Raw genomic sequence first — 13,910 nt, 5'->3', positions numbered from 1 at the left:
GCGTCAGAGTAGGGATCGAATAGCTGGAATACTATGATGAACCAGTGTGTTACATACCTGCAGTATAAGAAAATGTATGAACCAGACGAATGGCATGCTAAAGAAGAAAGTTTTCCAACTCCCCAGCTATTTCCCGCTAATGTTCAGTCGGGCTGTTATACTCGGTACGCAGCAGTAATCCCATCTATCGGAGTTGAGCGGCACCATAAGAAACGAAGAACATCACAACAAACAATGCTCAATGTAAAGTTATTGTTGATCAGTAACAAACAATGGTCAATGTAAAGTTATTGTTGATCAGTGTTATGCGCTTTCGATATTGTAGGCCTACTGAAATACCACTCTTATCATAGTCGGTACAGTAAAACTGAATGAAACATAAATGATAGGAAATTGTATTGTTTATAACTTTTGTTATGTTGTACTTTTCGATAGTACCAACAACATAGGTACCGGTATTTAAAAAGTACATTTTAGGCGCCTTCCCCTAAACTACCATTTTATCTCGGGCGAATAAAAATTGTTTACAGCCTAGACTGTAGTTTCTTATTCCCCGACTCTATATAGAGGTTTTCATTAAATTCTGTTAACCCATTTTCTCGTGGCTCGGCGTTGAAATGGACTTAGCAACAAAAACACAAATTCATTAATATCTGTGTTATCAGATCCGGTACGGTAAAAATGTATAAGACATAATTGATTGGAAATTTAATTCTATATAACTTTAGTTATATGGTATTTATCGACACGACCACTGATAATATAAATATTCGATAATTAAATTTAAGGCCTTCCCCTAAACTACCATTTCACTCAGCGTGAATAAAATAATTTATAGCGTAGATTGTAGCGGCTCATCCTCCGACTTTACATACTGATTTTCATTAAATCTTCTTTAGCCGTTTTCTCGTGATGCGTGTACATACATACATACAGACAGAAATTACGGAAAAGTAAAAAGTACATTTTCTGTTACTATGGACATGACCGATACAGAAATACCATTCTTTTCAAATTCTGAGCAATGTACAGACAAATCTCTTATTATATATATATATATATATGTGTAGATATCAGGAGTTTTATTTTTCTGGCTCAGACAGTCAGTGTAACTTGTAGTGATCTGTTGTATATTTGATGCATTTTGCACTTTATGTTTGGAATTTTTAGAGGTATAGGTAGTAACACCCTGTGAATGTTGAAACTTTGCATAGCCCCTATAGTCTCGAATGTATCGTACCAAAGGACCCTGTAGACCCCTACAGAAAAATCTCAAAATTCTTCCTCTTTTTTTTTTTTTTTTTTTTTTTTTTTTCAGATATGGCCTATTTTGCACCTTAATGTGAAACTGAACACAAAACAAGCAATATTAATCTCTAAACATCTCTAAGGAACTCCCCAAAGCACCCCATGGCCAAAACGTTTGTCCCGTAAAATTACTGTTGCAGATTTTGCCATATTCTGCTCCCTAAAAGCATTTTAAACACGAAAGGTTTGTTTTTAAACGGCTTAATTTGGCCTTAGGTCCCTAGAGGCTATGAATGGAAGTGAGACCTGGACACTAGGCATGAAAGACAGAAAAGGGTAATTATTCGAGTTATGGTATTACAGAAGAATTCTGAAGATTTCCTGTGCAGATAGAAGAAAAAGGTAATTATTCGAGTTATGATATTACAGAAGAATTCTGAAGATTTCCTGTGCAGATAGAATTATCAACCACGAAGGTCTGAGAAGAACAGGAGACACGCCGTGCTTGGCAAAGAACATGAGGAATACAAGGAACACCTAGGTTGGAGACATGATCAGGTATGGAAGTCTACTTGGAAGGTTGTGTAGAGGGAAGAAATTATAGAGGTAGGCCTAGACTGAAATACTTAGTGCAACTGATGAAGGAGCTGAGCTGCCAATCTCACGTGGAGCTTGGCACAAGGCAGGGAATCTTGGAGAATTGCTGCCAACCAATCCCAGGGTTGGATGGTCAACGTCACGGTTTTCTGTTCAAAGGGCCTGGTGTTCGATTCAAATCCAGGTCAGCGATCTTTAGCCATGTCTCATTAATTCCTCTGGCTTGAGAACATGTATACACATTACACTACCAACCACCACAGAAATATGCAAATCATTCGCTAAAAGCATTCTCTCCCATACCACTTCTTTACTCATGTCATTTATATATATATATATATATATATATATATATATATATATATATATATATATATATAAACATAAATGTCCAATAATACTGCCATGAGGAATTACCCTCTTAAATATTACAGGATCAGATAAAGTTTCGCCTATTCTAATTTTCTGAGATCTATTTTCTAGAAATATAGTCACCCGTTCAGTCACTCTTTTGTCTAGTCCAATTGCACTCATTTTTGACAGTAGTCTCCCATGATCCACCCTATCAAATGCCTTAGACAGGTCAGTCACGATACAATCGATTTGACTTCCTGAATCCAAGATATCTGCTATATCTTGCTGGAATCTTATAAGTTGAGCTTCAGTGGACTAACCTTCCCTAAACCCGAACTGCCTTCTATCGAACCAGTTCTCAATTTCGCAAACATGTCTAATATAATCAAAAGGAATGCTTTCCCACAGCTTACATGCAATGCATATCAAAATGACTGACCTTACTTTATACACAGAGGCTACTATAGCAACTCTCCACTTATTTGTTATAGCTCCTTCATGGGAACAATCAAATAAGTACTTCACATATGGTACTATATCCCAACCTATTGTCATTAGCTCATTAGTATATCACCAGAAATCTCATGAATTCCAGCCGCTTTTCTAGTTTTCAAATTTTGTACCTTATTGTAAATGTCGTTGTTATTACTTCTTTAATATTAGTCACCTCTTGCATCTGGACATTATCCTTGTAACCAAAAATCTTTACATACTGCTGACTGAATAATTCTGGCTTTTGAACACACACACACACACACACACACACACACACACACACACACACACACACACACACACACACACACACACACACACACACACACACACACACACACACACACACACACACACACACACACACACACACACACACACACACACACACACACGCGCGCGCGCACGCACACACACTCTCTCTCTCTCTCTTGTTCATTAAAGATTCCTGGAATGTCCCTCTTGGAACCCGTTTCTGCCTTAAGGTACTTATACCTACGCTTCCATTTTTACTACAATTTGTACGATTGCCAATTGTGCTTTCCATCATGTTATTATTAGCTGACTTCTTTGCTAGATTCAATTTCCTAGTATGTTAGTTCAATTTTTCCTTACTACCACAGCCATTTCTAACTCTATGCCTTTCCAGTCTGCACTTTCTTCTTAGTCTCTTTACTTCTCTCTATAATATAGTGGGTCTTTACCATTCCTTACCACCTTTAAAGGTACAAACCTGTTTTTACATTCCTCAGCAATTGCTTTAACACCATCCTACAGTCTGTTTACATTTTTATTTACAGTTTTCCATCGATCATAGTTACTTTTTAAAACCTCCCTCATGCTTGTTTTATCAGCCATATGGTCCTGTCTAATTGTCCTACTTTTGAGACTTTCCTTTCTATGACATTTATTTTAAACTACGACAAAAACAGCTTCGTAATCACTACTACCATATATTTATTCAGTTTCTTTATAGAGCCCATCTGATTTTACCAGCACCACGTCCGGAATATTTTTCCCTCTAGTTGGTCCCATCGCTTTATGAATCATCTGTCGTTCCCATATTAACTACCCTTTCCCGGTCTGTACAATCCAAAGGCATCAAGTTGCCTATTATCTTTCGAAATGAGCCTTACTCCTAGAATTACATGCATGCCATCTTTAACATTTTTGTAACTTACAAATTCTTCTTTCACCAGAATGAATACTTCTCCTCGTACCAATCCTATCCTATCTCTATGATACTATAGTTCCGCGCGATAATTTCTGCATCCATTATGTCATTTATCAGCCATGATTCAACTCCTATTACAATAGCTGGTAAGTATTGTAACAATTTTAGGATGATAATGAATAAAATCATGAATAAAATATATAAATAAATAACAATAAATAAAACTTCATAAAATACTTGAAATGAATTAAATTAATAAAAATATTTAATCGAAATGTCCGTAGTATGGGCGCCAGAGTTCACTAGAATGGATCCCTCGAATTTAGATAGAGCATGATAATTATTTATATCCCAGGGCGTGTACATAAAAGCTGCGTACTGGTACATCTGCTACAGGCCATACCTAACCTTCTGAAAACGATTAAATAGGTAGGTACTGCACCTAGGTTCATCAATAACTCCACTGATTCTAAAATATCTAATTATATTCTCAATAAAATCCGTGCATGAGCACCTCATCAATATACCAAAATACACTTATAATACACAAACAAAAGATTGCTGGAAGACTCCATATTTACAACAACAACAAAGAACACAGTGGGAAAACGAAAGCGAGAACTAAGCCACCATTTGTAGTTAGCTCGTTGAACAATGTACATATATGCATATAAGAACCCTTCACTGTCTCTGTATCAAAACGACTTGCCGATTCTCATAATCGGCAGTTATAACATCACACAAATACTGTACCTCGTAATACTGTGTTCACAGACTTTAACACTTGTTGTAAAGATACGTATATATACATTTGAGCAACACACGCTTGTCGATCCTGAACATAAATTATGGAAAGTCTGAGATAGCTTTCACCAACATATAATGCCAGGCTGCCACAAGTACTACAATACCTAATGCGTAAGCACTCCACAATTTGTCGATCAACCACTTTCCACGAACATAACAAGACTACGTCCCACGAACGTTTGAAGTCCAGTCCATTGTAGCCGTGTCACTCGAATACCGTATATCCAGCACTACTTCCTTCTCGTACACTGTGTCAGTTGTCGTTCCCTTCCGCTGTGATGTCAAACTATATAAAGACCTCAGCATCCCCTTCCTCTCACATGATACGTCTGGATTGGTCCTTGCCAGCCAATCATGATAGATCCTCTTGTCAAGACCCTGTCGTGAACTACTTCTTGATCCCAAGACATAAACAAACTCTCTGGAGTGTTTCACATGAGTCATAGAACTTTCCTAGTACAACATCAACAAGCTCATGTGATTCTGGGCTATTCACATGATTCATCGAACTTACCGACAACAACAAGTACATCTCATAAGACACTGGGATGTCCGCATGAGTCACACAAATTACCAGAGTCCAATATAGCAGTATAGCAATGGGATTTCGACCCTCCAAATCCAGAATGCAAGCTAACAAACTCACGCCTCGAGCCGCGTAACCAAGCCACTTCATCGTTACTGTGGAGAACAAACACACTTCGCGAGAGTTTTTCCGACCAATAAATTGAGTCATTGCCACGTTGTATTAATCTGGACGTAACCATTAAACACCAATGTTGTTTCAAATGTTTAGCAGAAGCGTGTCTCAGACCGACCACGTTATGGGCTGTTACTACAAACACTAAACCATGCAGTGCTGCCACCTCTTGGCAGTCCCGTCAGTTGTTTGTGATGTTGCTAGGTGATGTTTCAACTGAACAACCGTTATGGAGTGCTCATTTTCATTGAAACAATTGATGACTAATGAAATCTATTGACCTTGATGTTTGAAAAAGAAATGTTTGTTGAATGCTTGTAGGATAATAGCATTTGTATATCTGACATTGAATATTGTTTAATACTCTTATAAAACGTGTGTATCTGGACAGGTTGTATGAAAGCTCAAACTGTTTACAGCATGTACGGGCAAATCCCGAATCTCTTGATAAACAACCCGCTAAGGCAGTAAACACCCCGTGATTCAGAATGGCACAAATACTAAGCGAGTGCAGTGGCGGTTGCTGATTCTTATACAAATACTGATTACGTTTAATTCGAGTATGTACTTTAGACTACGGTAAAAAAATAATATACTGCGAATAAGGCCATGATTATCACTTTCTTCTATTACCAGGGAATGGTGTATACTGACACGGTTGAAAGACATACTACAGTATCCAGTAATCGGGAGATAGTGGGTTTGAACCCCACTGTCGGCAGCCCTGAAGATGAATTTCAGTGGTTTCCCATTTTCACACCAGGCAAATGCTGGGGCTGTATCTGAATTAAGGCTACGGCAGCTTCCTTCCCACTCCTAGCCCTTTTGCTATCCCCTCGTCGCCATAAGACCTATCTGTGTCGCGGCGACGTAAAGCAACTTGCAATTTAAAAAGAGCAGACTACAGTCACCGCAGAGTACTTAACGAGCATCCTGCACCAAATGGTGAAGGATCGCATCCCGCCCAAAAAAAAAAGATGAGCAATGTTGGGCGGTGGAATCTCCATCATGATTATGCCAGTCAGACTTTACGTTGCTAATGCAGTTACTAAGTTCCTGACAAGAAAATGTATCCCCACCGCACAGAAACCGCCTTACAGGCATAACCAGGTCCCCGTGTTACTTCTCTACCCGAACGCCAAAAATTACCTTAAGGGACTGCGGTTCCACAGTGGAACTCAGGGAGTGAAAGCTTTCGGAGGCGGTTCTGAAGCAGATTTCGACTAATGGTTTTCTGCCCATCTTCCAGGAATGGCAAATGCGATGTATAGCCTTGGGTAGGAACTCATTTTGAAGGGGTCAAAAACAGGAAAATGTGATTTGAAACGAAATGTTTAGAGTGATAGTGCCAGACCTAGTACGATAAGATTTTACTTTTTATTGCATTTTTTAACATCTGGAGATACGAAACAATTGCATACGAATGAACAATGATCTCCTGCAGTGCGACCTCTTGTAGTCCGCACGATGGTTACGAATCACGTTAACCAATAAATGTCAAGTAACTTTCAGATACATTTAGCTAGCCAGTTGCCTATGATGTACTTGAAAACTTACATTCAAGAGATGATTAAGATTCCCTGAAGATAGGTTCAATTTACTTCCCAATCCTAGTCGTTTCATATTCCAAAGCAAGTGAAAATCTTTCTGCAGTAGTACGAGAGACACGCACACACACACAAAGAAATCAGTCACATCGAGGTAAGAAAGGAACCTACAATGGTGAGTCAAAGTAAATGTCTCTGATGTTTTATAGATTAATAGGTAAAGAACACCACTTCATTTCGATATTATTGTTTTATTTTTCGACTTAATCAGCAAAGTTAATCAAGCACTTGTCATAGCGTAAATTGAGTATGTCCTTTCCTTGACCATAGAATGAGACTTCCTGTTCCTCTTATTCATTCATTCATTCATTCATTCATTTCCCTCGTACCATTTCACCAACGGAATTAACGATTGCGTACGATGTTGGTCGACGATCACTACGCTCTTTGTCTACGACAGTCGTTCGACCTTCTGAATTCACAGCACCACTCCGTGAACAGACATCACTTTCTCTCCGTTTATGGACACGACAAATTCCCCTTTGTCCACGGAAAGATACACTATGCGGAAGTCCCCTTGTTAGCAGCTATTCAGTAACGTCGCTATATTACAACTGTCGTTGTTCCAAGGTTCTGGTTTACAGATTTATCCACGTCAGTGAAATATGTCAAACTGATAATAACATTATCTTATCAGAATTGAAAATAGTTTTCACAAGAATAGTATAACAGAAGGCCTTTATGCATGGGCTACCGGATAATGCTATAGAAGTGGGATTTTGTAGCGTACCTTGCTAGGATGTCTACAGGTTTTAGACTCAACTCATTGTAAAATATACTCCAAACGAATACAGATTGTCATCCAAATTCATTCACAGCATTACACCACTCGCTCTCCACAGCTGGCCAGCTAAAACAACTCAGAACTTACGATGGAGAGCAGAGCAGTGGTATCATACATGCTGAAACATGAGAAAGAGTTGTAGTTTGAATGAAAGGATTACGGAGGGCCAATAGTTTCCACTTCAGTGGGACTGCTTGCCCAGGAAGTTGGACAGAGACTTATAAAGCTGTGGCCTAGAGTGCTCGTATCTTAATTGGGTTATAGCTAGCGTTAAGAGACACGCTGCAGATTCTCCGGTCCTCACACATTACTCACGGAGAGAGGCCTATTAAAATTCCAGGCCGGACCTCACATTATCTCAATTGCTATATAGTATCTCCGGCAAGTTAAACGTCTCCTTTACATCTGGAAAGAAACAGGAAATCAATAATACATGTAGAAGTACATTACAGTTGATCGGCTCCTAATGATTGACAAGCCGTGGTGTAGGCCAGAGGGAGGGACTAGACGCTAGAGAGTCGTTGTAACTGTGGAAAAGTCCACGATATACGGTAAATTCTTTCTTTTGCATAATTACACCATGTAAGAATATTCTTACGTCGACTTAATTACTAAAATGGCCATGTTTCTCGGCTAAAGACGATGGAAAATGGGCAATATTTTGCAAAGAGTTTGCTTTTATGTAGAGGATTTCGCTTGTTTAAATTTGATATTTTTCATAAGTGGAGATAAATTTGACTGACTGTACTCACCTGCTATGACGATCCCAAGAGTAGCACCCTCCCTTCTTGTCAGTTCCACGGTGGTGCAACCCAGCCGCTCCTCTGAAAAAAAACACAAGGCATTCTTTATACGAACCGTAAAACACTTTCTGGGGACATTGTGGTGATATTCCTTCACATTTACTGAGTGCAAACTGCTTTTAATGAATTGTCCACTTGTGCTGATGTGTGTCTATGGGAGTGTGTGGTTAACTGGGTCACGGTCGGAAGAGAAGAGCCAATGGACTGTACGTTACATACCTTCCAGGCATCCACTTTAAAGAACGAAAGTTATGCGAAATGGACTAGTTCGGAGATGGACAAACTTTTGACGTACCTACCTTATGATTGGCCCGCCCCTCCCCTTCGGGGAATGGAATTAACTCCTTTCTTAGGTCCGTACCTCGGCCGGTTACAAAAACATGTAAGTTTCAAAATCGAAATAATTTCTAGACAAGTGCGATGGCGGTAAATAATATCGCATTTTGAAGAGGAATGAAGGTGTCTAACAAAAGGAACCTGATCTCAGTATGATGTCTGTTAATGCATGCTGCCATCTTGGGGTATTGAAATAGGCGTGATGCGTGGCTAATGCCGGCGTAGTAGCACGTCGTGCGAGATGTCCTTTGAATCGTCTCAGTAGGTTCTACAAGTATACGGAAAAGGAAAATCAAATAGTGAACGTCTGAGAAAACTGTTGGTCGAAGTGCAAAAAATGTTTTTTCTTTAGAAAAATGTCCCTAGATTGGCTTCAAAAGTATCGACTACATATTCGAGAAAACAGAGCGGCTTGTCAGAACTCCAAAAAGACCAGCATCACCAATGTCGAGCAAGAAAGGCCTATAGAGAACGCCTCGAAGTTAAGGCGGGCGAGCGTCATGAAGAGCGTTCTGCGCCGCTTAGGAACAGCGAGCACATCTACTGCCCCACTGGTGGACTATGATTTGGAACTCATGAATACATTTGTTTATAACTGAGAAATGAAATGTTAACAACAAAATCTCAAACCCATACTGACTAGGTACCGTATTTTATTTCGAAGGTACATATTACGCGATACGATTTCAACTTCAAAATTTGCAGCAGTGACCTCGATACAGCCCGTTCGATTTTTAATTGTGCGATAAACTTCAGACATTAAAACCTTTCGTGATCTACCATAGTTCTTTAATTTTGATTATTCTTACTTCGCTTCTAGGAGCGAAGTCAACATTGTTGTATGTCCGGCGCTCCCTTCTCGCTCCGCCTGCCAGCTACACGCGCGCCAGTGTGTCATTCTTCTAGCCTCGACGCGCAGCCCTCAGTGCGCGTGCCTGGACCGTCGTGTGTGTACTATAAAGAGGAACTCCCAGCCTGTCCAGATGCCCACTTGCCCCGGTGTCCAGCTCCAGAATACACCCTACGTCGAACACGGAGGCTACTCCTCTTGAAAATGTGCTTCGGCCAGGTGGACTGAATTTCTGGCAGTACGAGGTCTCACCTCTGGTCACCGCTCCTCTTGCCTATTCCGCTGCCCATATCCAGTCATACTATTACATGCCTTTATATTTCCCTAATTAATGCAAGCTCCCTTGGTTTCGCTAAGTAAGAATTCTTCCAACATTGAACTTGCTTTTATGAACTCAGCAAGGAAGGACTTTCAAAGACATTTATATCAGTGCTTCTGATAGTTTTCGACTATCAACTTTCATATCACAAGGACTATCTTTTCGAGATAGTAGTGGATGTAAATACTGCAAACTTGTATATAGTGTACAAAAGATAGACTCTTTCTCAAGATTCCTAACTCATTTTGCTTCAAGTTAAATTTCAGTTTTATTTGTGTAAATAGTGTATTTTGCATTTGAAGTGAATAAAAAAGTTGTGTTTTGTAAATCTCAACCTTGGTTACAACAAACATCATATTAGATCTTATGCCAACTAGTGCAATGTCTTCTCAAGTTTCCTTTTTTTGCCGCAGGAACGCTAGCACCACACATCAAACACATGTATTTATCCTAGCACATTACAAACAAGAATTCATTCCCATTCTTCATGAAAATGGTACGCTTTTGATCTTTTAGTCGAAATCTTTTCACTTGAATTTGTATTAATCTAAATGAACGAAATAACACAAACTACTGAAGCAACTCTGTGCTCCTGACAGTTAAATCTGGGTTTGTAGACTTGTAGAGGAAGCATATTAACAAAGAAGCACAGGAATTAGTTAAGCCTCAGTCGTTGCCCGACACCCCCTGCTCTCGCTAATAAACTTCAACTATTGTCGAGTGGTTAGGGTCACGCAGCTATGAGCTTTCATTCGGGAGATGGTGGGTTCGGATCCCGCAGCTCTCAAATCGTTTTCCATGTTTTCCTATTTAACTTCAGCAAAATGCTGCGACTGTACCCCAAGGCCATAGCTGCTACCTTATCTGTGGTAGTGTGACATTGAAGCACTAGCAAAAATAAAATCAACGGTTGCTTATGTTAACCGTGAGCTTAATTACCTGTTTGTATATATTTTCATTACAACTGATTCACTGGTTCTAGTGGTCGGAGCGAGCAATCTGATTACTAGATCAGTTAGTACCACCTTGAGATTAAAGTTTTCTTTAATTAATAATTTCTTTCTTAATCAGTTTACCCTCTAGGGTTGGTTTTCGGACTCAGCGAAGGATGCCACCTCTACCGCCTCAAGGGCACTGTCCTAGAGGGTGAGACTTTGGGTCGGGGGATACAACTGGGGACGACGAACAGTACCTCGCCCAGGCGGCCTCACCTGCTTTGCTGAACAGGCGCCTTATGAGGGGATAGGAAGATTGGAAGGGGGAAGGAAGCGGCCGTGGCCTTAAGTGACTGTAGGTACCATTCCGGCATTTGCCTGGAGAAGTGCGAAATCATGGAAAATCAACCACTTCCAGGATATCTGAGGTAGGAATCGAACTACCCTCTACTCAGTTGACCTCCCGAGGCTGAGTGGACCCCGTTCCAGCCCTCGTACCCATTTTCAAATTTCATGACAGAGCCGGTAATCGAACCCGACCCTCCGGGGCTGACAGCTAATCACACTTACCACTACACCACAGAGACGGCTTAATTAATACTTGAGGAGAAAAAATATGTTATGTAAGTGTACTTTCTTCAAGAAGTCAAAAACTGTTTTATATGATTTTTAGTGAAGTTGCGTCCCTTAATTCTATTATACGAACTTCAGTGTCAACATGGAGTTTGTGAAGTACAGGAACAAATTTCATTTAAAATGTTAGGCACTAGATATTGAGATCGAAGTAATTTTTTTTCTATTTGTTTTACGTCGCACCGACACAGATAGGTCTTATGGCGACGATCTGAGACGGTATTTCATCCAAATAAACCCTGAATCACAAACCATAAACGCAACTTGTAAGGAGCCATATTCTAATATGGAAATGCTGCCATTGTAGATAATTTAATGTTCAAATAAATGTAAACTAAAGTATTTAATGCCTGATGATTTAGGGAATGTAGGACTGCCATTATTATTATTTAAAATGGATTAACTACAGAGCTCGATAGTGCAGTCGCTTAAGTGCGGCCAGTGTCCAGTATTCGGGAGATAGTGGGTTCGAACCCCAATGTCGGCAGCCCTGAAGATGGTTTTCTGTGGTTTCCCATTTTAACACCAGGCAAATGCTGGGGCTGTACTTTAATTAAGGCCACGGCCGCTTCCTTCCCACTCCTAGCCCTTTCCTCTTCCATCGTCGCCATAAGACCTATCTGTGTCGCGCGACGTAAAGCAAATTGAAAAAAAAAAAAAAAAAGGATGAATTTAGATGCACTAAAAAGGAGAAGTCGTGATTCGTGAATGAGTTTATTAACAATAATATACCTATTTAAGGGGGTACCTACACCTTACCTCTGAACATAGAAAACTGGGGTGTATTAAACGTTTTCTTCTGCAGCTATGGAAATGAATACTTAAGGGAAATTTAGTGTAACAAACACATTATTCGTTAATAATATGCCTACATATTTAGACATCATATAAATCTATGCGATTATATAATTAATTATTCAAAATGGCGGTGTATTGTGGACATTATTTTTCATTTTTCCTGACAATTTTCAAACACATTAACATTTTAGTCAACGTCATCATCTGTTTACCCTCCAGGTTCGGCTTTTTCCTCAGACTCAGCGAGGGATCCCACCTCTACCGCCTCAAGGGCAGTGTCCTGGAGCTTCAGACTCTTGGTCGGGGGATACAACTGGGGAGAATGACCAGTACTTCGCCCAGGCGGCCTCACCTATTATGCTGAACAGGGGCCTTGTGGAGGGATGGGAAGATTGGAAGGGATAGACAAGGAAGAGGGAAGGAAGCGGCCGTGGCCTTAAGTTAGGTACCATCCCGGCATTCGCCTGGAGGAGAAGTGGGAAACCACGGAAAACCACTTCGAGGATGGCTGAGGTGGGAATCGAACCCACCTCTACTCAGTTGACCTCCTGAGGCTGAGTGGACCCCGTTCAAGCCCTCGTATCACTTTTTCCAATTTTCGTGGCAGAGCCGGGAATCGAACCCGGACCTCCGGGGGTTGCAGCTAATCACGCTAACCACTACACCACAGAGGCGGACAACATTTTAGTAATCTTTTAAATTACGATTACATTGATTACGGTAGTAATCTTATAGCTACAACATGTACTAGAATCAGTGATGCCCATCAAGTATAAATATTTTTTTCATGGTGTTATTTTCAAGTTGTCAAATTTTCATTAATTTTCATTTGAAAATATATTTTTAAACTTGACCAATTCTCGTACATATTCTCATCTATGAAATATACATGCATGGAATATTCCATCTCAATATCATAAAAACTTTGAGAGTTGTCAGGGTAACGGTTCTGAAAAACAAAAATTACTGGAAATGAGCAACAAACTTACCAATAAAGGGCCTTGCTTGGGTGACAGGGCTTCACGTTTTTGGTCAGAAATCCCAAAGTATTGGAGATATTAACAAAAATTGTGCACAGTTATAAATAAATGAAAAACATAAATTGAAAAATAGCATTTTTGGTCGGTCGACGGTGTTAGCCCTCCCCTTAATCAGGAAATAGGTTAATTATATTGCCACCGAACAAGTGGCCGTGGGGTTAGGGTCACGCAGCTGTGAGCTTGCATTCCGGAGACAGTAGGTTCGAACCCCACTATCGGCAGCCCTGAAGATGGGTTTCCGTGGTTTCCCATTTCCATACCAGGAAAATGCAGAGTTTCACTTAAAGACCATTACGAGCGCTAATGTGAGTTAATCCAGAGTTTCACTTAAGCACCACTACGAACGCTAATGTGAGTCAATGCATTGTTTCCAACGAGCTAGAATAACATAGAGAGGCGGAAGCGCTGCCTGGGTGAACCTAATAGAACG

At 40.2% G+C, this 13,910-nt stretch overlaps 1 protein-coding gene across 3 annotated transcripts in view; it reads right to left on the bottom strand.

Annotated features, from left to right (window-relative positions):
• The window catches only part of Grip (Glutamate receptor interacting protein), a 475,280-nt gene that overhangs the window by 307,867 nt on the left and 153,503 nt on the right, over positions 1 to 13,910 (bottom strand). For all 3 annotated transcript variants that reach the window (XM_067137515.2, XM_067137509.2, XM_067137516.2), the window contains exon 4: positions 8,519 to 8,590. In XM_067137515.2, the coding sequence (XP_066993616.2) occupies positions 8,519 to 8,590 (72 nt within the window). The remainder of the gene's footprint in view (positions 1 to 8,518; positions 8,591 to 13,910) is intronic.

This window comes from Anabrus simplex, chromosome 1 (genome assembly GCF_040414725.1).
Source record: "Anabrus simplex isolate iqAnaSimp1 chromosome 1, ASM4041472v1, whole genome shotgun sequence".
Classification (NCBI taxonomy): domain Eukaryota; kingdom Metazoa; phylum Arthropoda; class Insecta; order Orthoptera; family Tettigoniidae; genus Anabrus; species Anabrus simplex.
Note: the sequence above shows the minus strand (reverse complement) of the source record. Positions and strands in the feature narration are given on the sequence as shown.